Source organism: Haliaeetus leucocephalus, unplaced genomic scaffold (assembly GCF_000737465.1).
Source record: "Haliaeetus leucocephalus isolate CR32 unplaced genomic scaffold, Haliaeetus_leucocephalus-4.0 Scaffold984, whole genome shotgun sequence".
Taxonomy (NCBI): domain Eukaryota; kingdom Metazoa; phylum Chordata; class Aves; order Accipitriformes; family Accipitridae; genus Haliaeetus; species Haliaeetus leucocephalus.
In genome coordinates this window covers 2,609,319-2,637,216 of record NW_010973420.1, presented here as the reverse complement: position 1 = coordinate 2,637,216, position 27,898 = coordinate 2,609,319, and the positions used below count along the sequence as shown (strand labels likewise).

The window sequence follows — 27,898 nt, the reverse complement described above, 5'->3', positions numbered from 1 at the left end:
TTTTAGCCTGTCGTTATTTGTGTTGATTCCATAAAATGCTGAAGAATTAGAACATCTGGCTTGTCTTTTGACAAGGTATAGCTAGTCCTAGGAATATTGAATTGGGTAAGAGGATTTTGATTATCAAGGCTGTTTAACTTAGTTATCAATGACAGTTACAACGCTGTAGATAAAGAAAGCTATGACATAAGTAACATACAAAATACAGAGCACAGATTGTTTTAATCACAGAAGTGTTCAACTTGTTTCAACAGGTAAGGAAATACAGGGATTTTTGAATTTTTTATAGCACATTGTTACAATACTTTACATATACACTGTACAATAATTCTTTTGTATCAGAAGACTTTCATACAGAAAAAAATAGTTCTATAAAACATTCCGTAGTTCATCAAAAAGATTTGGAATAAAACATGGGGCTCTCTTAATCTGTAGGTTAACAGAAATAGGGGGAAAAAAAATCTGGCAATTCTTTTGTTCTTGTACATTCATATTGGTAAAAGGGAAACTTGCTATGCCTTAGAGGACATAGAGGAGCATTCTCGGCTTGAGCCTCTCTGTGCAAAGCATAACTTTACAGAGTAGCTACCTCCAGGAGATTTGTTCCTCATCGTGCGAGAGTGCCAATTCCACAGACTTGTACTTTAGCTGTACAGGACAATTTGTTTTTGTTTCTAAGCAACAGATACATTAGACGATGGCAGTTCAAAGCTGTGAGCGTGCAATGTTTGATGGAATTAGACTCCAAGGCTTTTTAGGATGTGATCATTTTAAGGTTCGCTGATATCAATAAACTCTTTCTCTGGGGGAGGACCACCTCGGTACCAGCTGCAAGTGCCATCACTTCTCTTGATACAGGCATAGTGCTTGGCTTGGTGCCCGTATAGCTTTCTTTCTATGAGCCAGTCCGTCCAGAGGCACTCATTTGGTGTCGTGATTGAACAGGGCACCATGTAGCAGGTAGTAATCTAAAGGTGAAATAGTACATTAATTCAGTATATTGCCGGTTTCTTTAAAACGGTATTTATTCTCAAATAATATAAAATACATGGTGTATAGGAGAACAGTTCCCACCAGTGAAAGCTGCTAGTGCCTGGGAGGTAGGTTCCACTATTAGACAGTGTTTCGTTCTATACTTACTTTGCAGCCACAGCCCATTTGGTATCTCTGATTAAGACTCTTCTTTTGAGACAAGGATAAATCATCCCATGGCTCAATGTAGTTGCATAAATGGATGAGGACTTTACCATCACTTAAAATTTGGCCTACAGCATGGAAAATAAGAAAAATAAGGCAAGCAAATAAAACTGTTTCCTAAATGCTGAAATAAATCGCAAGAATACCTGAAGTTTTTAACTAATTGCACCAAATTAGTCCTGTTTCACACTTTTGTCAATGAATGTAATTATAACTGAGAGAACCATTCTGCTGATTGCATGCTGAATAAATGTAAAAGATTTAAGAAGGATATTTTTCAAAAGATGCTGATAATCTGCCAGCAAGGCATGGATGCAAATGCAGTAGTATTTCAGGACTCCAGAGAAAAATCTGTAATTACTTAAAACCCTAAATTTGCATACATGTAGGCATGTGTTGTCTCATTAAACATGTTTTCATTCCTGGGAAAATCAGTACTGTTGGTTTTAAACAAATTATAATGGCATATTTCCTATTTACTAATTACATAGTTACTGACCTTGGCTTCCTTCGAAACTGCTTTAAGATTGTTGGACGAAGGATGGAAAACATGTAAGATCACGGTATAATTACAGCTTTACACAATTTGTACATTTCATTGTGTTTGTGTTATTTAGTACATAAATATATTATTTTTTAACAAGGGCTGGCATATCTTCACAAAGTCAATCTAAGGAGTTACTTCTAGTTTTATAAGTACATTCATTTTGTTACATTTTACCTGTCAAAAGATACTGTTTTTTGTTGTTAGCTTCTAGTTTTACTCCACAGAGTGATGAATCAAAAGGGGTATAGACATACTGGACATCCTTGAGCTTTTCAAAACCTTTAAACATCTGAAAATTGTGAGAAACAGAAAGTCAGTAGTGGAAAACAAACATGAAAAAAAACAGTTGCAAACAACAGCCGAAAGACGTGCATGGTGCATCTCTTTAAAAAAGGCTCTAAAGTCTGAACTTATATGAGAAAATACCAACAATTAGACCCTGTCTCTACACTAAATGAAATGCGTCCATTATTTTTAGAAGGAAATTAAGTCTTCATTTTTTTAAATTACAGGTTTTTAAATGTGCTTTTTCAGTGCTTTTAATGGATCTTTAAAGCTTTCTCATCAATTCATGATTCTATTGGCATCTTCCATTTAAGGAATAATGCAGAGACAGCATTCATCTCAAACAAGGTGCTGCAGCATTGTAAGAGGCAAAAATGCCTCAATATATTAATATGGAAAATTTTATCTTGATCAGCGTGATGGTGTGTGTCTTCAAGAGTGTTATTCTTACATTCGGTCATTAAATCAAGCTGGTTTTCCCCATCCAGAATTTTGCCCAATGCGACCTTCTCAAATAACTGTTGGAAAATGGGATCCAGCTCTTCGAATTTATAGCCTGCAGCACCAAAAGGGGTAGGTTCAGGATCAAAGCCTGCGCAGGGTTCAGAGTGGCTGCTCCTTAACTAGCGTTTCCAACTATGAAAATAATTCTTAAATAAGCCATTAAAAGATCAAAACAAAATTTAGTTGTGTCCAAACGTGAGAAGGACCCATAAGATGGTAATCAGCCTCAGGATGCCTGTCATCACCTAATATGACATAAGTGAAGCCCCGACGCTTCGGGGGCCCCGTTTGGTGACATCATGCTGTGTGTTGACAGCTGTGGACAATCGCGAGGCTCACAGCTCCCAAGGGCAGGCTCTCCCAGTTGCAGCTGGCGTCACTGGAAAATGTGTTCTTGTTACTCAAGTTCTCTCAGGAGATTTAAATAGTACAGGGCACTAGAAAATACACTGTAATATGTTGATTTTTCTGAAGCCTTGTTTATGGAATAAAAGAAGCCAAAAGTTGGTGTCATTGGGCTTCTGATCCAAAAATATTAGAAGTGAATTTGAAATACTTAGTAGAAAAAACAAACACATCAAACCAAAACCCAAACCGGTATCCTGTACAAAGCAGCAGTGAAAATAATAGAAAACATACAGAAAGATGATGAAAATGTGTCCTCTTTTATTAGATAAAAGTAGTCTGGTATGTCAGCCCAATATCAGAGTTCTCAGAAAGATGCCCACGTGAGGCAGCAGGAGCAGGCTCCACGTGTGTTGCGGAGAATCTGCCTGATTGCTAACCCAGCCCTTTGATTTCTGCCGTCTTTGAAACGCGAATCCCCTGCTTCTGCTATGCTTAAATCTGCCTTATTCATGGTGCAGGTGCCAGATGCAGATTTCCAGTATGTCGTTACTATGTGAACTAGGCAAGTATCCTCTGATTGGAGTTCTCTCCACATTCAGAAACCTTTGGTTGGGCTACAGTGTATAGTGGGGTACAACTTTTCTTTTAATATCTCATCGCTTGATCTAAATCAACTTAAGAGACATTATGCAAACAACACAAATTGATTCAGCTATTAAAAAAAAGATAAATATCCATGGCAACTTATAGTGGAGGTCTAGTTAATATTTATATGAATTTGGTGTTTGTTTTCTTGGGGTTTTTTTTGAAATTACAGTCTGACCTATCTTGGGTTTTGACCTAGATATCTGTTAAAGCATTTCTTAAGATTATAATCTTCTGTTTAACTCAGTAAATCATATTTGATCTCCTCGATCATATCCTCTCATCTCCTAAAAGTGTGGATACTTTCCCTGTAAAGGGATAAGATGCCTTGATTCGATTCTGCATTATGGTATGGTCCATTTACATTTGAGGTTCTGGTAGCACTTTATTGAGGTAGGAAAATAGGGTGAGGAACTGGGAGAATAGAGAGATGTGAGCCTGACACTGAAGTCTATATTGAAAATGTCCCTGTCCTTCTGAGGTATATCACTGACACCAGTACACGGTTGTTGCTTTAAGATTTTACAATACTTCTTTTTAAGACTATCTGTATTACTTTCAGTGTCTCAGGTGTGTTCCTGTTATAATAATTACATTCTTCTACCTTCTTTATTCTCTAAGCCTTTCCAACTATATCATGGCTTATTTTCTTAGCTTTATATAGCGATTAATATCTAGCTTTAAAACTGCATGCATCATTGTGAAGTGTAGATATCGTTGTGTTTATTAGCTTAAATAACTCCTCATATTCCCAGTGTGAGGGGACCCCACCCTCTTGTAAAAGAAGTCTGATTCTTTCAGTGGGTTTCCATCCATGCAGCTTGTGTGGAAAATACTTAGCAATTTTGTTTATACTAGTTTAATTTGGCAAAATGTGTTGATTTCACATATGACAGTAATATCTTGGGCCTTACTTCACTACTCTGATAATACAGGACAAAATGTCACAAAAGCTAATGGCACTGTTTTAATATACAGCTGGTTCCTCGGAGTAGGTATGATGACCAAGTCAATAACAATAATATTATGAAGACAAATATTCAATTGCATAGAAATCACATATTTTCTTCCCTCTTTAGTATAATGCTGTAAATATTGCAATAAAAGAAAATAACAGTAATTGAAAAAATGTATGGCTTCTTAACATGGCAACCTGTATGTATAAAATGAATAAACCTCATCATTATTTTTTTAATTCCTGAAAATGAATAACAAAATCATATTTAATATTTCTCTCCAAAAATACCAATGCTTTAATGCTAAGCCTAATGCACTGGATTTAAAATAACAGAAATACAGTTTTTGTAACAGGACTAGCATAAACCAGCCACACTAACATTACATGTCAAACAGCCCAGAGAGTAATATAAAAGAGAAACAGCAGCATTTTGCTGAATTTACAGTTGCAGTAAAGTGTAACCTCTATAGGGTCTGTGTTTCTTTTCCAAGAGGGGAGAAGAATTGCTGAGGGAAGTGTGAACACGTGTGTGGCTTAAAAAGTATTCACCAAAACTAATACTGAGTTGATAATCATGTTTTAGCTTGATAGATCTTACAGCTCAAAAGACATGATTACCAAGTCTATTCTTACTTTCTATGTTATATAAAGCAAATTCTTAGCATATCCCCCCAATCCTGTGAAGGTGTATGCACAGGGTTAGCCAGAAACACGTGATCAGTGCCATCGGACATTAAAAGGACTGTTCGGTTTATCCTCACTGCAGGTCATCAAATTTACAATATGAGAAATCGGTCTGTAAGCACTCAAGAAAGACTCTTAACAGTGAAAAGAGAATATTCTACTATTTGACATACACTGTTGATTTAGGTTCTTTTAAATGTTATCATTCTGTGTCGTTAGGCAGTCTATGAATTGTCCCGCTCCATGGAGGTGGCCAAATCTGACTGATTGTATACAACATTATATTATTTTAATTGATTATTTTACACTTACCAAATGCTTACAAGCATGAGCTATTTAAAATTCCTCACTCTATCTTTACTTTTTTTAACTTGATGCAGACTTTACAGTGTTATCCATAACACTTTCCTGTTGAACTTCTGTTGACTTAAAAGTGAATATTTCTCAGTGATTTTTCAGTATACCCTGTCCTGTTTAATTTTTACGTGTATGCTACCTCTGAATGATGTGCTTAGAATATAACAGGTTACATCACTCTGTCAGTTCCTGTATGATTTACCAGGCACAGGCAAAGTTGCCTTCATGGATTTGTTTCGGTGCCACACTGAGTTTACTAGCCATCCCACAAAAGATTTGCAGTTTACAGAAGCTCCTGTTTGCTCGCCTGCTCTGTGTTGTGGAGATTTCAAACAAAAATCCTTTTATTGTTTTTGTTAGAGATGCTGAGCAGGGCGCGGGGTCCCAACACAGCTGAGCAGCCTGCGTGCGTGGGTGGAAGCCTCAGCTCCTACCTCTTCTTAACTCTCTTCTGGCCAGAGGCAAGAATTTGAAGGGTGGGACTATTATGACCCATTTGTCTTTAGTCTAAGCTTGTATGTAATGATGTAGAGGATCTTTTATTAGAAAATAAAACTCTCTGGTTTGTCCAGTCCTAGCTGACTTGCCTTCTGAAGCTTAGTGGAATTAGAGATCTCTTACTGATGCCTGAGTTTTGATTAGGCCTCCACTTACAAAAATTTGGCAGAAGCTCTAAAGCAGCTCCAATATATGAATGTATTTCAGAGATTCCGGTGTGCTGTTACTGAAGAACATGATTATAGACTGAAAATAACAACATGGACTAGACTTCTTTTTTTTTGCTGAAGTATAAGATAATTTGCTTTTCTACAAGGTTACTGAAGTGTTGCAGGGGAGCAACAGGATATTGAAGTGCTAATGGAAGGAAAGAGAATTGCTCTGGTACTTATATACTTATTTCTGTAAAGAAACATTTGAAAATATCCTTAATAGTTTATGAAGACAGAAAGTGGCAGATGGTGAAGAGTTTTGGGGTTTGTTTTAGCAAGGTAAAAAGAATTGGCTTGTTGAAATTGCTATAAAACCTTAACAGCAGTCAGGTGTGATAACTATCTTTGTGAATATTTTGAGATATTGTTGTTTACCATGCATTTTTCTTAATAAAGCTCCTGTGAGGTGATCTACTGATACAATTTGAAGGATTAAAATTTTTTTGGAAAGCACGTAGCCATCCATAATGATCTACTTAAGTGTTCCCAGTAAATGTAATAACACAAATCAATACAAATAGTACAAAATAATAGTCTATGAAAAATGAGAGATAAAACCACCTAGAAGACTTAAAACAAACCAAACAAATGAAACCCCTCACCAATGCACACTAACACATTTTAATTGAAAGACACTATCTCTCTTTTGCGTATTCCAGAAACAGGTAGATCATGACCTTTTTTCCATCAGTGAGAGACTGATGGTGAGTTGAATGCGATCAAGATATTTCTTCTTAAAGTACAGTAATGAATATGTCTCCTTATTGGAGCTGAACAAATAATGGGAAAATCCTGTGAGATTCTGAGTGACTGTATTTTTGGGTGCTCCCACTCTGTGTTTGCTTTCCTAGCAACATTCATACAAATAGATTTTTTGTTTATATGAATATCAGGGAAGGACTCCTGTTTCTGCAAATATCCCTATTCACTTATGAGCAAAGGTCCTTGCTATTTCAGCTGGAAATGCTTTCCTCTGGTTATAAAGTTTGCATCATCCAGCCAGAGATTTGCAGTATCATAATGCAACATAGGTGATCAAATATCCATCAGAAACAGCATATGTGTATTGAACACCATTCATAGACTGAAGTAGGTTTTCATAAAGTCCTCATAAAGCAATTGCGAATAACAGAAATTTTTGTCAAAATATAGTTATTTAGCAACCAACTCATTAATGTCAGAACAGCTTTCTTTTCTTTCTCTTTTCTCTTTTCTCTTTTCTTTTCTTTTCTTTTCTTTTCTTTTCTTTTCTTTTCCCCCTTTTTTAGTCCCTACTTTGAATTATTCCGTGTAGTTTACCTGGGTCTAACCACGGACACAGCTGGAGCCTTTTCCAGCTTAAAGCACCTGGGGCAAAATTGTAGTCATGTACATAGGTTATCACATTGAACTTCAAAATAGCTAAGTGATTCCATGTACCTTTATTTGTTTGATTTCATACCGGATCATTTTGTGGGTATCAAGAGGATCATCACTGGCAGGAACCACCTTTTCACTGGATATTTTTGCTCGAATCACTGTAATAGAGAAAAAGATTTTAATGCAAATAAGCATATATCTCATTTTACAAGCAATAGCAAAAATTATATTGATAGATTTTAGCATTGTTTTTACACTTTAGCTAGAAGCAGATTTTAAGGCTTGTTACTATAAGAACACTAGACTAAGTTAACTCCTGAAAATAAAAATAAGTTGTCTGTCTGTGATATAAATCTGAATTTCCATGAATCTGGAAATCCAGATTAAGTTACTGCTCGGTTTTGACAAAAACTGTCCATCAAAATCTTTGAAAAACTTGAATCCCATAAAATTTTATAAAACACCCATCATTATAATCAATGAGCAAATGAAAGGGACACTTCTGTTGATGACAGAAGAATTGTTGATCAATTAATTCAGCTTGACGTTGACACTCTGAAAGATGGTGCCAGACAAGATTAAAGCATCCGTTTCATGCATGAAATCAGAAGACGAGAACAGTCTTTCATTCACTTTTCTGAGACTATAACTTTTTAGCATTTTTCTTAATGTAGCACGTCATTAGTTGTGTTAACCTGTATAAATTAATTACTCCCTCTTTTGATACTTTTTATTTACTTCCTATTCTTTAAACAAGGAAAGTATGAGATTTTATGAAAGAAGAAATGGTTTATTTTCCTGTCTGTTTGAGGCACCTTGCTTGTATATGCTGTTTAAAATATACCAGGACTATTAGGCACAGAGAGTAACAAGATTCTAAGAATGTGGCCAAAATTTCTCTGGGACTTCTATCCACCAAAAGTACTGAGAGAGTGCTGGTTTTGCTCAGTTCTGGATGGCTGCTATCACAGCTCCTCTGCAGATGTAGTACTTGTTAGAACAAACAATCTGCATCTGCATGGAGAGATACTGGCAAAGGCCGGAGCAATCAACAGTCGAACGCCACTTCAACTGTTAAGTCCAAGTCGCAACTGGGCAGAGGTGGATCTGTGCAAGGACATCTGCATCTGTAGGTACGATAGAGACCAGAAAATAATCTTCAGTATGAGGGCAACTCTGAGAGGCCTTCTTTTTTTATTTTGTTTTTATTTTTCATGATGAAAGGAACCATTCTATCAAATTAGTGTGAAACAGGCATGACGTTTCATAGAATCAGCTAGGTTAGAAGGAGCCTCTGGAGGTCTAGTCCAACCTCTGCTCAACTTGAATCAGGACACTCAGGGCCGTCCCCAGCTGAGTTTTGAGTTATCTCCGAGGATGGAGATTCTGCAGCCTCCCTTGGCCCCTGTTCCAGGGTTTGACCACTCTTACAGTGAAATCCTCATACTTCTCGTTCACTGAAAAAAATATCAAGATGATGCAGAGGAAAATCTTTCGGCATCAAAATCAGGCTTTTCCCCCAAAAGCATTTCTTTGATAGATTGACCTCTAAACATCATATCTAAAGAAAAATAATAAGAAACCCAGATTGTAATTTTCCTTACAGCCAAATAGAGGTCAGTCCCATCTAATAATGGGCAATTCTCATTTCCTCACTTATTAGCAGAGCAAACTAAATGTAATAATCAGCACGATGCAGATGCCTACAGCTTCAAAGCTTGAGTCCTCTATCTTTTAGCACAATGCTCCCTCCTCCCAAGCCATTTAAACTCATTTAAAGAACTCCTTTAAAGGAGCATTCTAGACTTATGGGTTGGATTGAAAGGAAAGAGTTCTTTTAAGTATGAACAGCAAATTCCTCATTTCAAATGGTAAGTGGCAGCATCTCTTTAATCATCTGCAGATGTGTTATGTTCCCACAAATTAACAGTACTCCTTAAGTGCTTTGATCTAATTCCAGATAAAAAGTATTGTGGATTGTGTGTACTATACTGCTGGAAAGGTCAAATTAGAATCATGTTGTTTTGTTTTGCATTGCTTTCCACTGCATCATTACTTCCTAAAAAAAGGTTTTCTCATTAAAGAGTTCATTCAATATAGAAGGTAAGGGGTGAGACAACAGTTGGGAGCTAGCTCCATTATTTTCTTAATACCATAACATGGTTTGTATGCAGGAAATCTTTTCCTGCCTACCTAATGTAGACATTTGTAGGATAATTAAAACTACTTTTCCCCTTGCGTTTAATATTGAAATGTTACTCATTTTCATATTTTTTATTAAATTCTGCTTACTAGTGTCTGAGAGGAACATTACGGATGATCAATGATAGCTCAAAGGGTCTCCATGGAGTTATGCAAGGCTGAAAGTATAACATTTGGGGGTTTGTCATTAAGAGAACTTTTTCTGGGTGTGTAGAAGAAAATGAAAACTATTTTTATGTTGTGTGTGTTTAATTCATTTGTTTGTTTAAGAGAAAGCTTCCAGATGGTGAAGGAAGACCAAATTGAGATCTTTTTTTTTTTTAACGACAAGAAAGTTTTATTGTTACAGGATGTCTAAATCTTTAGTTATTTGGGTTTTACTTTTCTATTCTCCTGAAATCAGACTCAAATGCACACGGATCTTTTGGGGCCTGTTAATCCTTCTTGGTTTTCTTTTTTCTGTGCTTTAATATTTTTTTTGCAATCAGTGTCGTCTAGCTGTCTCCTAAAACCTCTTATTCATGTGGTTGCTTCTGTTTTTAACCACAAGCACTTCCTGATTGAGCATTCCTGGGCCTGGCCATCTCCCTCTCTTCACTCGTGGTTATAAGTTAGGATTCCTCCTAGTCTGCACTTCTTTTCAAGAAATGGTTTCAAGTATACCATGGCTGGCTTGGCTTCTCCTCTGTTTGACTGAGAACAACCTCTGGCTGTTTAGTGCAATAATGTCATTTTAGCTGTCAGAAGGTTATTGGTTACTTATGAGGAATTTACATATATGAAATACATATGCGTAGCCTTCATATTCTAATGCCAGTGATTCAGTCTGCCTCAAATTCGTTCTGCATTAAAAATATATGTGGTTTTTCAAAAGCCGTTCACTCTAATATTTCAGTAGTAGGATGTAGCATTTCTGCAGAACTCATATTTTGTAACTCGTGGTGCTTTTATAAAATTTAACCTTCTATCCCTACTTTGCAGCTGAAGGTTGTCTCAGGTGACTGAGCTGCAAGGAAGTTAACGTGATCACAGCCATGCAGGGGGCAGGTGGAACAGGGCCTCAGAACAGAAATCGTACTGGCAGTTCGTGGCTCCCACGCTTATGCCGAGTCCATAACGTCAAGTTGCTGCCTCTGTGAGCAGCTGCTGCTTTGGTGACTAGTGTCACAGCGTATTGCAGTTATTGGAGGACAATGTTCTAGTTAGTAAGTTGGCTTGGCTATTGGGTATTCATTATTGGAAGTGTGTTAAGAATATTTTGATTCCTTCTTTCCTGAATAATAATAAACATCTCCCAACCATTTCTACGTCCACAAAACTGGGTAAAGGACAGAACTGCCTGATTATAACATCGGATATATTTGTGTTTATAGAGTCAGGAGAAAAGTGTCGGGGTTTATGCAATACAAATGTGTTTATATACGATAAGGGTAGAAAGTTAGGCATTAACTGCATCTTTCCGAAACCTGGGTGATTTCTCTCTGAAATTAGCTACACTAATTATTTACCTGTAAATAAACTGTACCATCACCTTGTTTATTAGAGGTTTTAATGTTCATGAGGAACTACTTCTACTAGGGGCTTGTTTTAAAAGAAGTTCACTGCCATTAGATTAATTTTACCACACTACGGAGACATATGCAATGAAATACGAGCATCTTTTTCACAGAAGAGGAGACACAAAGAATCGAGCAGCACACTGAAGGCCCCATACCAAGTCAGAGATATCGATGGAGTCAGAATAAAGTACATCCTTGCGCTTTGTCCACTGAAATTCTGATGTTCCCTAGAAGTAGTACCTTTTTAGACTCTGGAGTTATTTCTAAGGCATTAACAAAGGGAAAACTGTTTAGTGAAGAATTACTGTCGTTGTTACAAGTTAATATTATTAAATAATTTAGCCTTTATTATACTATTTTATATAATATTATTATACTTACACACCTATTGATCACAGAACTATTATTTGAAGAGAGGCAACTTTACTCAACAAAATTAATCGACTTTATTACTCCTTCAAAAAGGAAAACAAATTGGAGTTCACTCTCCAGATTAACTTTATTATCCTTAAGAAATAAGATGTAAGGGAGAAGGTAAAAACTGATGAATAAATGAGATCTTTTTTCCCCAGTATCTGTTAAATATCAGTAACTATATAATGAAAAATACTTACATAGGAAAATATTTAAGATATTACTGGACATAAGAACAAGAAATCATAATTGCTTATGTGCACTGTTATTTTAAATATGTAAACCTAAAAATAAACAAAATATAAGATTAAAAATATTCCTAGAAAGAGTGCAGATTTTAAAGATGGGCAGATAGGGAGCCAGACACTTGGAGCTTTGAAAATCTCTTTTGTCATCTGTTTGGACTCTAAAAACACTCAAGCTACACCCTGAACAAAGTTGTCAAGTGTGTTCAGGTCACAGTACTACGAGATATACAGACTACTATTGAACTGTTGTTTTACTTAAGTTGGGTTTAGTTCAGTATTTTTTTTTCTGAGGTTTTTTTTTCCTATCAGAAGAAAATATTTCACTGTCTTCTAGAATTAGAAGAGATTTATAGATTATTATCACGATGGATGTATCCAGTTTGAAATACTAGCTGCACTGGAGTTTTCATTGTATCAGTGATAAACTATGTAATACCTACGATTTGTAAATGAATATATTTTTGGTTAGGGAGTTGCAGCTTAAAGCAGAATTCCTTAGTTAATGAGCTCCAGTCCTTCAGCAATAGGTATATTAATGAATAGAAGGGCAAGGTTGTCTAGACTGGGATGCCTTAGCTGCTTTTTGTAAAAATAAGGGCTAAATCCTGTCCCTTAGCCTTGCAATAGATTCTGAGGTCCAGGAACAAAGAAGTGTGGTTCTGCATGCAGAGGAGGCCGTAGTACCGGGGCTGTGCCAGCCGTTTGTATTCCTGGTTTGCCCTGGGATTTATCTCCTTTTATGCACCTCTAAGGCCACTTGCAAATTTTAGAAAAGGCGCATCCATCATTGACGCTGCATCAAAAATAGGCAGCTCCCTGAACTGCAAATGAAAGTCTCTGATTTCTTCTCCATCCTTTCTGCTGAATATTCTTGCTGCTTGGGGTCAGTTAGCCCTCATTAAGAAAATAAGAGCAGTGAGCCCTGACATCTCCAGATAATTATATCCCTTTTGGATTTGAGATCAGAACTAGGAGTAGCAACACCCTTCAAATAGGCATCTTGAGGAAGAATCTGTTTCAGTTATAGCTTCCAGTTCACTTCAGACTAAGTTTACAGACTACAGCATAGCTATCTGAATAGAAAGTTAATCTTTATCACTTTTAAGCAGTCTTTCTCTCAAGAAATCAGTCAGGAAAGTTTATTTCATATCACACAGGTTTATAATCAAAATCAGCTTTGCTACAAAAACCTCGAAATGAGATTTAAAAAACTATGTTGACAGAAAAAGAAAGATGTAAGTTACTAAAAAGTTATGAACCAGGCTGCAAATGACTCATGCAGCTCTTTTTTTTTCTTAAATTTTATTGCCTCAGTTTAGCCCTTTCATTTAATTACCTAAAATAAAAGGAGTGATTTTTCAGCACTTCTTTCTACCTGTCTCTTTAATGTCTGACACTTCAGTCAAGCTGCTGCCAGATGCTATTGCTCTTATAGGGACAAGGAATAGGTGGTACAAGGAGAGGGATCTAAATAAAAGTGTATTGTTGTTATGTGGATGGCTTGAACATGGCATCCCAAATATTTATGGGAACAGATAGAAGAAAGCATCCAAATGTGCAAAAATAGAAAACAAAAGTGTTTTTCTGAAATTATATATTGGACAGAGTATACAGTATGAAATAAAGCCGAACCTTGGACACATAATATGTACGTACATAATTTTGAAGGTCCCTATATTCAAATGAACGTTTATATATAAAAATGTGTCCTTTCACCAAAAGGAAAACATTCACATACACAATATGCAGCTGTTTCTGCTAACCCTTCTACTCTAAGTTTACTTAAAACTTCTATCTACCTATCAGAACTTTTTTTCCTCTTTGGGGTGCAGTAGCTTAAACTTGCTACCTAAATGTCTCCAATTCCTGGAGATTCACACCCAGAATATGGGTCAAGGGAAAATACCACAGTGACAACTGCAGGAGCCCCAACCACAGAGACCTTGAGTCTATTCAATTCAAAAATTCTTGTCCAAAAGTCGTGTTGACTTTTGGGGGGAGGAGGGTTTGGGTTTTTTTAATCAAAAGCCTATATATAGACTCATTTTTCTCAAAAGAGGTTAATGAAGGAGGTTTGCTTTTCTGGATTTTGCCTCACTACAAACACTTTCGTGAGATCCAACGCTATTTTATATATCCAAAGGAGGTAAATACCACTACTACAGAAATTGCAGTAATTCTTATTCAGTTGCCTCTGTTCCTGCACTTCAGCAGTTCTGTTGTTCTGATCATAGGCTACTGAAAACATGGTTGGAATATGACAGTGGCTCTAGTGCATCTTGGGTTTATACGCCCACTGAAAGCATTTATCAAAAGAATATTCAGGAGAACAGAGTCCAAGTTGTTTGAAGCTGTAAAGGTCAAGTTTCTGGGTCCAGCGATCTAAAATACTTGCATAGTACAGCAGGAAACAACTGAAATGAATCTGGGCTTTGCAGGCTGTATAGGGTTGCTGTGTGAAATGGCTTTTTCTGTTCTTGTGATGATATGCTTGTATTACTTCCAGGCGTATACTTTTTCCTTCATTCTGAGATCTCCACTCTTCGTTCTGAATAGTGGAGAGGAGAAGGGCTTCTTATGAAACATTTGTAAAACTGTATTTATACTATTTTGTATTTATGCTCTTTTTGTAACCCTCACTATGAAATGGGGGTTATCTTCCTACTTAGTTGGGTGTATCAAAACAGAAATTCATAGTAAATCCTCAGTTTACCTGGTGGTAATTCTTACTGGTGCTAATACAACTTTACACCATCTGATAAAGATATGCCTGTCTGTTTTTAAGAACATAGACTCCTCATGTAAATTAACTATAAAAGGCTTTCTTAATTTTATATGCCTTAATTTATTTTGCAGTATCATAAGGGAAACTTCCAGAATTTATGCATTAACTAATCAGTGACATAATACTGATGACTTTCATTCAAATATTGGGATAAACGACTTTGAAATAACTAGAGACTGCAGTACAGTGTTGGTAGTGCCACAGGTTACATTACAGCAGAACAAAACTCAGACAAGAGTTGTCTGTTAGCAAACAGTTCCAACCAAAGGATAGGTGATTATCTTCAGAGCGTTTACCTATAGGATTAAGAAAAAAAGAGTTTTATTAACACCCTGTCACTCTTTCTCTATTAGTGATCAGCACAATCCAGGACCGCCCCCTTCTTGTACTATACAAGTACTAAAATATTTTGTATTCTGTAAGAGACAAATGGGGGCAAATCTGGTAATGAGATTTTCAGCAGTGCCCACCTTCAGTTTTGGAGGTGAGTTAATTCAGCAGATTCAGTACACAGAAGGGACTGTAACTCATTCCTCCTTATAACCAAGGAGCTGCTCCAGGTGGAATTTCTGTTCGGAGTAGTCTGGCCAGCATACACAATTGCAGGTCAGATTTGCTTCCAGTTTAAGTCAGGCATCTATCTGTAACTGGCCAAGAATTTAAATGCGAACAGCCAGAAAGCAAACTAACGAAAAGACTGTGAGCAGAACTGGCCTCACCTACCGTATTCACCTAACCTCAAGTTATGGTAAAATAATGCTAGGAGTCCAAGAGAAGGTCCAAAGACAGGGTATAGACACAGTATTTCATTTACCTTGTCTGTGTCTAGATGCCATAGATACTATACCCAGTATATTACGGTCCAATCTTACAAACTCGTGGTCTCTTGAAGAAGAATACTGGCACGTAATGCTATCAAAGCTGCCAGAGGAACCCAAGAATACAGTTTTGAATACTTGGGTTCCATGAGGACAGAGATATGACAAAAAAAAAATATTCTTTAGATTGGAAACTAGATATTTGCTTAATTTTTCTTGCAGAGAGGGAAAAGAGTCAGCAGGCAAGGAGAATAATCTTAACCTCAAAAAAGGAGAGGAATCTGCATGGAATTGGTCACAACAGACAAAAATTAATGAACCCACTTTAAAGCAATACTGCACAGGATAGAAAAGATAGAAGAGATAGCTTCGGTAGAATTCTAAATAAAGTAGTGTGTATTGGCCACTGATTTATATTTCTTACAAAACCTCTAAAATGTACGAGAGGTTGTAAATGTCTTACTCCATACTTTAAAGCAACTGTCCCATCTGTACAGCATTACCACCTTCCCTATGCAACTCTGCCATATTTTTAACTAGATATGCTAAATTGTTCAGTTATGTAATAGACTTACTTGCCACATTTGCTTATTGTAATGCTTTGAGTTTGACCAAGGAAGAAACCAAATTAACTTGCTTAAACATTCATGATTATGTATTTATATATCTGTATATGGAAAAGATTATAATTTCTCAAAATACTTATGAAAGGAAGAAAGAAGTATTAGCAACACAAAAGGAGCATCCTAACTTTGGTTTAAACTCACAGGTATCACTAACACTGCCAAAAGAAGGCAATTTGTCCAAAAGAAGGCAAATGTTATTGATTGTTTGACATTAAAATAATGTTTTAAAATAAGTAAATACCTAATGTGTAGCTCTGCATACACTGATATTTTCAAAGCAGATTATTTTAGAGACTTAGAAGTAATTTTTAGGAGAATTAAGATTTTTATTTCATTTTCATTTCAGTATTTGATTTGCATTTGCAAAATTTCCAGAACAATTAGCATTAATGCCATCTCAGTTATTTGAAATCTCTAAAAAATAGAGGTGTGAAATACAGTAGATGTGTCTGTACTGCATATAGGTACTTGAGCATTCCCATACTGTTCACTTAGTGGGGGAATATGCGTATCCATTGATATGGTAAGTAGTTGTAGAAATCTTTGCATGTGTTACATATGTCGCTTGGAGCAGGGATCACGTCTGCTGTGTTTTAATGAAACAAAGTAATGGGTAATACTATCAAGTGCCAGTACCATGAGAATAATGTTATGGCTTAATAAGTTGCCCTTAACCTGAAATGTTTAAGGCCTTTTCAAAGCAAGTCCCTTAACAGCAAATATTCTGGTTTCTCTGTTCATGCTGAAGGATTTGCCAACTATAGTCTCATAAAAATGCCATTATTTTTTATCCTGTTCCCATTTATGATTTTTGTCATTTTTCTCTGCTCTGAGTCCAAAAAAGGCTCTGCTAGTGCTATAACTCCATTTCTTGTATTTTGAGTCAAGATGATCTGTACTGCATGCAAAAAGGTCTGTACTCTATGTTTTGAAAAACTACTCTACTTTTTGTTGCTTCAGTTACTCGGTTTTCAACTTGGAGGCATGTAAATCCTTACCTTTCTTTACGATAAGTAACCTGAGTTAAATTCCTAGGCAACTTACACTTTTGCAAATTGACTCGAATTTATGTGTGATCTTTCAGAATCTAGTTGTTATGGATTTATTTAAACACTGAAAAGGCTTCATCTCCTGTTCATTATTGTACTAATTTTTAACTTCTTTAGAGAAGAATTTGGCATCCATGTGGTTTAGGTTCTGTCCTTTTAATGCAAAATATGTCTGTTTCATTGTGTTCTATTTTATAGAGATATATTTTTGTAGTTTACAATGGCCATAATTCTCTCTTATCTGAAGCACTTCCAGTCAACTAGAGACTACTTCTGCCATGGGTGTCCAAATGCTTTACCATCAATTGGTTTTGTTGTGGGGGTTTTTAATCAAAATTTGCTGGCCACCTCATCATCTCTGACAAAACGTTCCATAGTATTCATGTATTTTTGTCATCTTATACAGGAGACTCTAGATCTTGCGGGGGCAGAGGGGTAGATTGGAAGTCGAGTCTAAGTACTGAATGAGAACTGATGCATTTTGTCAAAATGGTTCGTGCAGTGTTTGTGGAAGATCAAAGATGACTCCTAGATTGCCACAGGAGTGCTGCCAAATTATAGACGGTAATAGCAGCTTGGTGATGAGATAGCTATTACAATACACTGCTTTGAGAATAAATCTGGCTAATCTTTCTGATGTCTGATGTCACAGCCATACAGTACAGGTGTTCCACACAGTTTTTGCTTTTGATGCTTGCAACACAAAGGAGACTGCAACCATTCTTTTGCAGTGTTGATTTCTGAATTATTATGCAAGGTTTTAATTGTTTCAGACTCCAGTAGGGAGATAGATGATTACTTCAGGATACCTGCTGCGATGCTAGATCATCCTTATTCTTTTGCCAGTGGAAACCTGACATTAAACCCCTATACTTTCTTTTCTGAGAGTCAAGCAAGATGATATTGAATGATCTTTAAACAGCTGAAAAAGAACAAATGCGTTTAGCAAACATCTCATCTATCAATTTATCTTTCAACAAGACAGATCAGCAGACAGTAGTTTCATTTCCAAACTGTAACCCAACTCAGGTGTTTGAAGCTGTTGTACTAGTTCAGTTCTAGATATAAACAGAAAGCAGCAGCAGCAAAGCTGGCCCAACATTGAGTGAATCTGAAAAAATCTTTTTCTCTGTGTTTGTAGGATGGATTTCTTATCTGTAAGTCTACATTGTTAATAATCACTCTTCCTCCACAACTCCTAGACCCAAAGTCAAGGAATCTTTAGTTCAAAAGATGTTTCTGCTAGTTAGTATGTAAAGGCAATTTTATTTTTCCTGCTTCGTATTTTAGTTTTCTGATGTTCCATCAATAAATGCTTATAGCCAACTGTAAAATAACTAAATCAGCAGCACAGTAATTAACTGAAGCACAATTTCTGAAATTACAAGAAACAAAAATAGTGGAACTTACTGGACTATTTAGGCACAAGTGTTTGGGATCTGTAACCACAGAGCTTGTTGAAGAACATAATTGTAACAATAGCAGGCTTTTTTCCTTTATTCTGTGGAAAGCAATATATGGAAGAGCATTGCCTAGTCTTGGTGGTGCTTCCAGTTGCATGAGAAGGTAAGCATGGTGAGATAACAACCATATCTGTAACTGAAAAATCAAATCCTTACCGTGAAGTTTTATCACTTGGGCTAAAAGAACTCCATGGAAGTTCTTGAAGGGGAAGATTAATTTAAAGTAAGCATTAGGCCAGACCTAAATTCTACTAACTCAACGCAAAGGAGAAAACAAGGAGAAAAAGGAGCTAGACCTACATATTGGATGTTGAAGAGAAAGGTCACAAATACATTTGAAAAGGTTTAGTATGTTAATCAGTATGGGTCCCTCTACCTAGTTAATATAGCCACTGTGCAAATGTTTTAGTTACACAAGACAGCAGTGAAACACCTTCCTTTTCCATATGATAATTTAGGATATTTCATCATTCGTTGTTATTAATGGCATTTTTATTCAGAAAAAATTACTGCATTCCAAAAACTCACCAACTTGAAAAGAACCATGAATACTTCGGAAGTCAATAAACCAGACAGCAAGTATTATTTTATCACCATTTCAGACATATTAATTTGCACTGTATTATTTTTCAATGAAAATGCTTTGCAGAATTTGGTTACTCTTTTGTGTTTAATTAACACAAAAGTGTGCTAGTCTGCATCCAAAATTCATTTCCATTTGAGGCTTTCAAAATGTAGGAGGCCTATATTTAAGCTCGTTAGGACTCTCAGGTAGGTCAGGATTTTGTGAATCTCTGTGTGTTTTTGGCTCAGGATGCAAAAATTCCTTCTGTTGAAGGCAAGGGTTGATCAGGTTTGGCTTCCTTGTTAAACCAGAAGATTATGCAATTTTATTTTTTTTAATTAGAAGAATACATTCAATTTATGAGTGAGGTTTTAAAATCTAGTTTTTATAAACATTCAAATAGAAGAGGTGAGTGTATTTTTAACAGATGTGTGGTATTCTTTTAACTTAAATATTACCTAAAAAATAGCATGATTTCCTAATGTTGTTTAAGGTCAGTTTTATTTTTCTGCACTGTTTTTACAGCTGCTACTCATGTTACCAGAAATATTTCTCTTTACTTCACAAGCCTCAAATACCACATCATTTGACTAGTAATCAACATCTGCCTAATTTCAGCTGAAGAATAACGCTCTCTTTATACTCTAAAGTCTGTAGAACAACATACATAATGTTATTGTAGATTTCCATTCATAGCTGCATGCCCCTTCCTCCATGCGGAAGAAACTCCATATTATTGAGATACTTTTTAATGAGAAAGTTAGGGATTAAAGTTGGTAGATTAATAGGATTAAGAGTTTGGCAGTCTTTCATGTTCTGTGTTTTATATTATTTGATTTTTGTTTCTAAGTTTGAATTTTGTTTTCTACACAGTGTGTGTAGAATGTTGTTTTTTAAATCATGGCGTTTAGTTTCTTAGCATTATAATGCATGCTTTTAAATAAAAGTAACACGGTTCCTGAATTTTCTTATCCTGCATTTGTAACATATTCAGCAATGAGTTGGTGTTACTGAGTTACTTCTAAAGCAGGCAACTAGCATAATTCTTCTGAGATTTCATTTTACTACACAATACCCAACTCTGCTTGTTTCACTAAAGCTAAATTATTTTACAGTTGTCAACTACGTTCTAATTGACAGGAGTGTTGTGCTCAGTGGATTTGGCTCCTTAAAATTCTGTCCTGTTGTTCAGTTTCATGATGCCACCTCATTTTACAGCTACAACTTCTAAGTTGTTGGGAACACTGCCATGAAAAAGTGCAACGAGCAAAGGAAAGGAGAGTTACTGCATTTTTCCAGACTGAGCCCCATTCTCATGCTTAAATGGCAGGGTTCTGAAGAACAGTAATTTACAGAAGATTGGAAATTATTTCTTAGACTTGCATGATATTGGCAATGCAATTCAAGTGTTGAATTCAGAACTGAAATGTAAGTTAGGAAACTACCTAGACATGGAATTTTGAAGTAAGTTCTCAAAATGTTTGCTTCTATCTTAAAACCTCGAGTAAATGTAGGGTTATTTGTAGATCTTATTCAGATAATACTTCCTACTCCTAAACAGGAAATACGGTCTTCATCCTAGGAAGCTGTTTCACTAACATTTTTTTAAATGTTAGCTGCAAATGGAAGGACTCAAACTGCTATTCCCATAGCAGCACTCCAACAATTCATTGAACATGAATGTTGAGGTGCTTTATTGACTATTCAGCAAAGGCAGATACAAATACGTGTTGTTGCAAGTAGTGATTAACAGCACAGCATCTCTGCAGTCAGTGCAGTCATCTTTTGTATTTTTTAAAGCATTTAGAAGTTTCAGGCTGTGATGCCAAGAAATGTGTATGTACTGCAATTAAAACTTAAGTGCAATATGCAGGCATTTGTACCTGTGATGGGCCTTAGCAGGGTTGCAGATATTTTTCTTTGTTAAGAGCTTCACTCTAAGTGCATCAGTAGGTACTTTAAATAAGTTCTAGGATTCACTTCATTTAGGATTTTTAAAATTTTATTTGAAAATACTATTAATGTGTATAAAGGTATGCATAAGAGACAAGTAAGAAAAATTACTATGTATTTCTTTCATACTTACAGGAGTAAAGAAACCTATCACCTTTGGTATAACTGACTTTGGTAGGACATTGTACAGCCAAAATAGGTGGAAGGTGGTTTTGGTATTTATGTCATTTACGAGTCTGTTGAAATGTGAGTTAAGGGTAAAATGTCTATTTCTCAACAATTTCTGTTAATGAACTTAATATTAGGCGTATAACAAAAAGTGGATGTTGGGAAGGGTATGACTGTTAATGATTCCTACATACTGACATTGTTTTCTGAACACTTGTGGGACTCTGTTGAGCATAGGACTGGAGTTCAGCTTCTCTCAGCCACTTGCTGAGGACGGGAGGCTATGAGAATTGCCTCATTTTCAGCACCTCTGCATTAAACCTACCAAGCATGAATAACATTACTTTTGAGATTAGTATAATTTCTAGCTGGTTTTAAGATGATTCATTGACTAATGTAATTAGGGTTCTGAAAATATTATTCTAGCAGCGTGCTCTATCAATGGCACTAATACAGTCTCGCAACTTCTTTTTCATAATAATTCTTGCAAGTAACGTGCTCAGGTGCTGTGCTTTTCCTGTTGTTTGAGAGGGAACTAGAACAGCAAAAGTCAAGTACGTTATTTCTATAATCGAATTCACAATTCTTGGAATAGAAACTCAGCTTTCATTTCTGTGTGGGACCCCTGAGAAATTGTAGCTGCATTATCCTTTCCAGTCAGTGACAAGTTACTCTAGAAATATACCTGTGCGTTATTGTCACTGATTTCCACTCTAGAGGAAGGCCATTGCTATGAAGCAGTAAGACCTGCCTCCGTTTGGCAGGACAAGAATATAAATGCAGATCATATGCCAAGTACTTATAATCTCTCCATGCTGTGGAGGAGAAGTCTAAAAGACTGCAGGCCACTCCAAGATGTAAGCCGTGTGGCCCCGTGTCTGTCAGTGGGGTGTCCGAAAGCGTGGCCTGAGACCCAGGATCCTGCCAGGGTCTGCAGCAGCCTTCTCCAGCCAGGCCGTCTTGCCCGTTCCCTCAAGCAACCGCTTCAAGATTCGGGACTTTTTATGGGACTCTGTTGAAACCCTCACACAACACTAAGGTCTGTTGCATCTCTGTCTTTAATGGTCTTTCGTTACGTGGTATGGTTATTACTGTTTGTATGAACACTGTACTCCCAAACACATGAAGAGTAATTACATAGCTGCTTAATTTTGTCAAAACCCCCACTGAAGGTGCTCATCAACCTAAACATGTGGATAATTGGTATCTGCATAATCACACTGCGCACAGCAAGTAGAGTCTATGAGATTAAGAATATGGTGAGTGCGTATCACGTAATATAGTAAGAATAAAATATAAAGTCTACTTTAATTTTGCTGTTCACCTTTTCTCCTCTAAGCTGGAATAAGTACTGTCTACATTTCTAATACATTTTCCTATGCTGATTTTTCAGATCAGGCAAAGTTACTTCCCACTCTAATAATGTACAAATTAATCCATTCCAGTACAAAACTAGATATTATATTGCAAAGAGGCAAAATCGTGGGACACTGAGCCATGAAAGTTTTAATATGAAATTCAATAATAAAGAAATAACATATTGTAATTTTATCCCAGAGGAGCTGACTTTGAAAACTTAATTCTGGTGTATTTAAATAAAATTTTTACTGTTATTTTTAAATGTGATTAAAATTTAATATATCATCTGGCACATCTTTACAATGCCTGATCTCAGTGATCTTATGAGTTTTTAACAGGCTGAAAATGCTGCCAAGCTCCAGCTGTAAAGCTTCCATCATATTTCGAAATGTGCCACTTTTCTCCAAAGCTATAGAACTATTCTCTGCAGCTACGTTATGTATTTATTTGTACTCAAGATCTGTTAGTCATTTCTGTTGGAGTATGGTGCCCAGCATTCAGTAAAAATATCATTTTCGATATATGTTTAAGAAAAAAACCAATAAGTTTAAATCAGAAAGAATACATCTAACTTTAAAGGTTGGGTTCTGGTGTTACGTAGCTAAGAAATGCAAAGTACTTGCATATTTGTCCTATTGTCCAAAAAATAACCTTGCTTATGCCTAAGGGGGAAAAAACCAGCATGAATTGAACTTTAGAAAGGGATCAATCGGTCCTCTCCACATATAGCATTTCTCTCTACAGATTGTCTAATTTGATGTGAACATTGGTTTAGAATAGAATCCAGTAAGACTGAAGTCAGTGGCAAAAGGGAAATCTGTTATCTTGACACTATCTGATAAACTCAATTGCATCCATGGTTCTCTCCAAAAAAGCCATTTTCAGAGGAAATTTCTTGTATCAGCTTGAAACTGTGATGCCTCACTACCAAGTTTGAAATGCTAAACAGCACATCCTCATCACATTTCATGTCTGTAAGGAGAAAGCCTCCCAGATTCCTCTGGGGGATGGAGGGGTTAGCACTGATAATTAGCAGTGTAGTGCATGAAAATGCTATTTAATAAACCTCCCATCTCCGTTCCCAGTGAAAGTCCTCTTGAGAGGTATAGGTGTTCGTTGGGGTTTGAAGGCATTCAGCACATTTTAGGAGGGCCTCAGCACCATTTAGAAGAACACAAGAGGAATGTATCTCCCTTTTGTAAGTGATTTTATATGGTGCTAGGCACTCCATACAAATGAAGATTTATCTCTCTTTGAAGCAAAATTTAAAACTACTGAGAAGTTCATGAAAACTGCTGAAATTTGTACAAAATCACACCCTCTTAAGGCTAAGCAGGGAGATGGACAAACACAAGGTCAGATAAAAGGCAGGACTGGCACGGCACTCAGGATTTACTCCCCATCGTTACTGTTCTTCCTGCGGTGTACAACCATGTAACACCTGCAGGGCTCTTCACTCATTCCTTATTTTAGTTTTAGGCAGCACCTTGCAGGACCAGAAGCTCCCTTTTACTCTAGGTCTGTCAGAAAGCCTGTTATTTCTATCAGTTACTCAGGTTGTGTGGTAGCTGTGGGTATTTAGAAAGAGTAAAGCCACAAAAGCCTCCTGACAGTAAAAGACAAAGTGTCACAGCACTAATCATGTGAACAAAAGTAAAAGTGAAAAGAACTTGTCCCAGACTTAATTAGTTTCTCTGCTTGTTTTTTTTTCTTGGGTATCCCATATAAATGTTAAGGTTTCTCAGTGGTTTCACATGTTCAGTTAGCGGCTCAAGTGATGTCTATTGACTCAACCCCCTCCGCCTCCATTTTCACTCCACCCAAATCACAAGTGATCCTAAAGGAAATTTAAGATGTTACAGATATATAGTGAAGTTGAGAAATAATGGAGTAGCTGAAGTACATATAATGGTTGGTAGCTCTATGAGCAAGACTGAGACTTAGTCTCAGTTTTCATTTTACTGTGGAATTCAGAGGCACGGCATGGTTTCTTTTTTTTTAATAAGATGTGCTAGGGTTTTATCCTTCAAGGAAATACTTGAATGTGTTTGTGGGTACATAGATGGATGAACTGAAAAATAACTGAAAAAAATTGAATAGTCTCAGCAAATTGCTATATTAGCATTCAACTCCCATAGGTTTTGCTAGCTGAAGAGCTGTCCCTTTCTTTTTTTATCAATATTTTGGAAGTATGAAAATGTTGAAATCGAAGTACAGATCTTCAATCTAATCTTTAATCTTCTTAAATCTTAGAAAAAAACCCCATCTTTAAGTATGGTGATGTTAACAGAAGTTTGAGGTATGCTACCGCACGGGATACTTGCTAGCACGGCCTGGGTTTTACAATCCCTCCTGAGAACCAGGTGGCCCTGAGGACACAGGTGTGGCTTCAAACCTGCCTTGCCTAAAACAAAGCAGAGCTGTGGGCACAGCCCTCATTCCCAGGGGATGGGGCTGCGTCCCGGGCTCCAGCCTCCTGCTGCCCCTTCCCCAGGGGAGCCCCAGCCCACAGCCTGGACAAAAACCCAGACTTCTGGCAGCGGGGATGGAGGAGCTGGCTTTGCCAAAGTGGTTAGTGGAGTTTTCTCTTAGACAGGGCAGACAACTCCACTGGTCTTCTCCAGCTCCTTCAAAGTAATTTTGCTCTGCTTATGCAAGATACTGTGGCCAAAGCAAATGAAATAATTAATCCATAAAAGCTTAGAGCAGGTTTTATGTATACTTATATGCAAAAGTGTATATAAAAGTACGTATAACATATTTATGTGAAGGAATATCTACATCCTCCTATCATTTTAGAATATAGAGAAATGCTGTTTTTAAATGATAAAGATTAAACAAAGGGATCCTTGATAGAAACATTCCCTAGCCAAAAGGTGCAGTTTACTTAAATAGGAATATTTATAGAAGTGGGAGCTTGAGCATCAAGTCCAAATATAAAGTAGTTTTATTTTACAATCTTCAGTATTTAAATACAAATAAAAAGTAGCATAAAGCTGCCATTTGTGAAATGTATCTAAGAATGGAATAAATCTTAATATATATTGTAATAATGGCCAGTATGGCTTCCCTAAGGAAGATGGCTCATAATGAGTATTTTGAGCTTTCTCTATACTGTGAAATTGTTTATTTAGGAAAATCTCTACATGAAGTCTGTTCAAAAACTGTCACTTTCTTATGTATAGGAATGCAGCAGACTAATACAGTTAAATGTATACATATGTAATTAAACTCCTGGTAGCACAGCTATTTTCTTTCACACCTTAAGCAACCCCAAGTTTGTAATGCCTAGTGTGGGTAACTTAATGAAAAAGATTGCTTAACATAAGCAGATTAAAAAACAATTTAACTGATGGCCACAAACAGAGCTTAGAGTTTGTCATGGCTACAAAGATTTTCTGTCAGGGTATAAAAGCAATTAATCAGTATGCAGAAGGTATTGCCTGCCCCATAGAGATGCTAATTTTGTGACACTTTGGAAACTCATGTTCTACATTTACTGTTCACACTAGATGGAAGCTAACCAGCCTTAGCTTGAGCTAATGAAATCAAAAGACTGCAAAATGTCACATTTTCTTATCCCCATGCAGTCTAATTTTGTGATCTTTAGTTTCTTTCTATAAGTTGTTTGACAACGGCAGTGCTGACTGAATATCATGAAATACAATTATCCTAAAGACTGGAAAGTTATATTTATACAGAAGTTCATCTGCAGAATATAAAGGGCCTATCAGTTTCCTGCTCAAGTATTTTTTGAAAATGACAGAAAAACCCAACATCCAACTGAAGAAATTGTAGTATAGCAGAACAAAGATCAAGTGTTTCAACATGTTATCACTAGGGACTTTTATTTTGGGGGTGGTGTTTCTTTTTTTTCCCCCAAAGTGCTATAAAAAATATCTTTATGCATAGTTTACACATAGCAGATATATTTAGATAGAATATTTTATTACAGATACTGTTAACAGTAGCTGTTTGAAAGTTAAGGTATTCTCCCCTGCTTAGTCTAAGTCAGGACCTCATATAGAAACTGTTCCTATTTAAAAAAAAAAAAAAAGCAAGCCACTAAATAATACAGCAATTTCAACAATTTGTAACCACAAAATGTTCTGGAAAAACAAGAAAAGCAGAACAGCTACTACCATTTTTTTCCCCCCATAGCCCTCTCTTTAAAAGGGATCTCTGTAGTCATTTTGGTTTACACTCCTTCGAGAGACTAAGCCACCTGGTTAAACATAGTCCTCTCCAGCTGTACGAAAAAAAAATTCACAGCAGTCCGAGTAGCTCCATTTGATTTCCCACCGCCCGAGTTAAAAGCACGTAGCTGTTCTGACTCACCTAAAGCCGAGTCGCAGATGAGCTGCTGCGGATGAGCGGGGGCACAGCTGCACGCCTCCACCAGCTCCTGAATTCTGTGGGTCAGAAGCAGAAGCACTGAAAACAACAAGGTATTCAGTACAGGAGTCATGTTGCCTTAAGCACAGCTAATCGGTCAGCCAAGAGAAAATGCTTTCTTACTGTTGGTTTTATATCTAAACTTCCTAATAGCTATCTGATTTCTTCCGCATGCAGTTCAATTTCAACCGACTTGGATGGTTTAGGAAAGCCCTCTAATGCTCGCTCTGAGTATACGCTTATGTTAACGGACTTCTAATTTCCCTGACATAGGACCCTCTTATTTATGGCCCTGACACTAACTCCTAACTCCGCCTTCCTTTAAGGAAAAAGCACATCATTGGTGAAAGTTATTGTACCAGAGGAGAGGTTACCTTAGTAAGCATTGCTATGTTGCTCTTATGAGTCAGTAGAACTATTAATAATCAAAAGCCTTTACAAAAACATCTTTTACAAGTATCTGAAGCTGATTTTATGATCTTAAGCAGAAGAAAGATTTTACCTTTTTCTAGTAAATTTCCTTCCAGTTTGAATGTAAAAACTAGTTCTGCTACCTTCTCTATTTTGGTCAAGTAAACAAAGCTGTCCTTTTTTAAGCTCTGTTTTCATTTGCAGTCCCTGATCTTCCCCTGCACTTCTGTGCATTTTCTTGAAATGACGTCCCTGTTTGCAGGCTGGACAGAACTTCATTCATGAAAAG

At 36.6% G+C, this 27,898-nt stretch overlaps 2 protein-coding genes across 3 annotated transcripts in view; one reads left to right on the top strand and one right to left on the bottom strand.

Annotated features, from left to right (window-relative positions):
- The window catches only part of SYN2 (synapsin II), a 186,922-nt gene that overhangs the window by 102,835 nt on the left and 56,189 nt on the right, over positions 1–27,898 (top strand). The window lies entirely within an intron of this gene.
- TIMP4 (TIMP metallopeptidase inhibitor 4) lies at positions 213–27,428 on the bottom strand. The gene is made up of 5 exons (XM_010584435.1): positions 27,142–27,428; positions 7,655–7,752; positions 1,919–2,033; positions 1,141–1,265; positions 213–968 (listed from the first exon to the last, which is right to left on the bottom strand). The coding sequence occupies exons 1-5, from the start codon at positions 27,269–27,271 to the stop codon at positions 771–773; spliced, it is 666 nt and encodes a 221-aa protein (XP_010582737.1). The 5' UTR covers positions 27,272–27,428; the 3' UTR covers positions 213–770.

Excerpts from the sequence above, each read along its gene's own strand:
- TIMP4 (XM_010584435.1), bottom strand. The coding sequence starts at position 27,271 with ATGACTCCTGTACTGAATACCTTGTTGTTTTCAGTGCTTCTGCTTCTG. Across the intron at positions 2,034-7,654 it reads ATGAAATCAAACAAATAAAG|ATGTTTAAAGGTTTTGAAAA; the intron begins GTACATGGAATC and ends CACAATTTTCAG. Across the intron at positions 1,266-1,918 it reads AAAACAGTATCTTTTGACAG|GCCAAATTTTAAGTGATGGT; the intron begins GTAAAATGTAAC and ends TCCATGCTGTAG.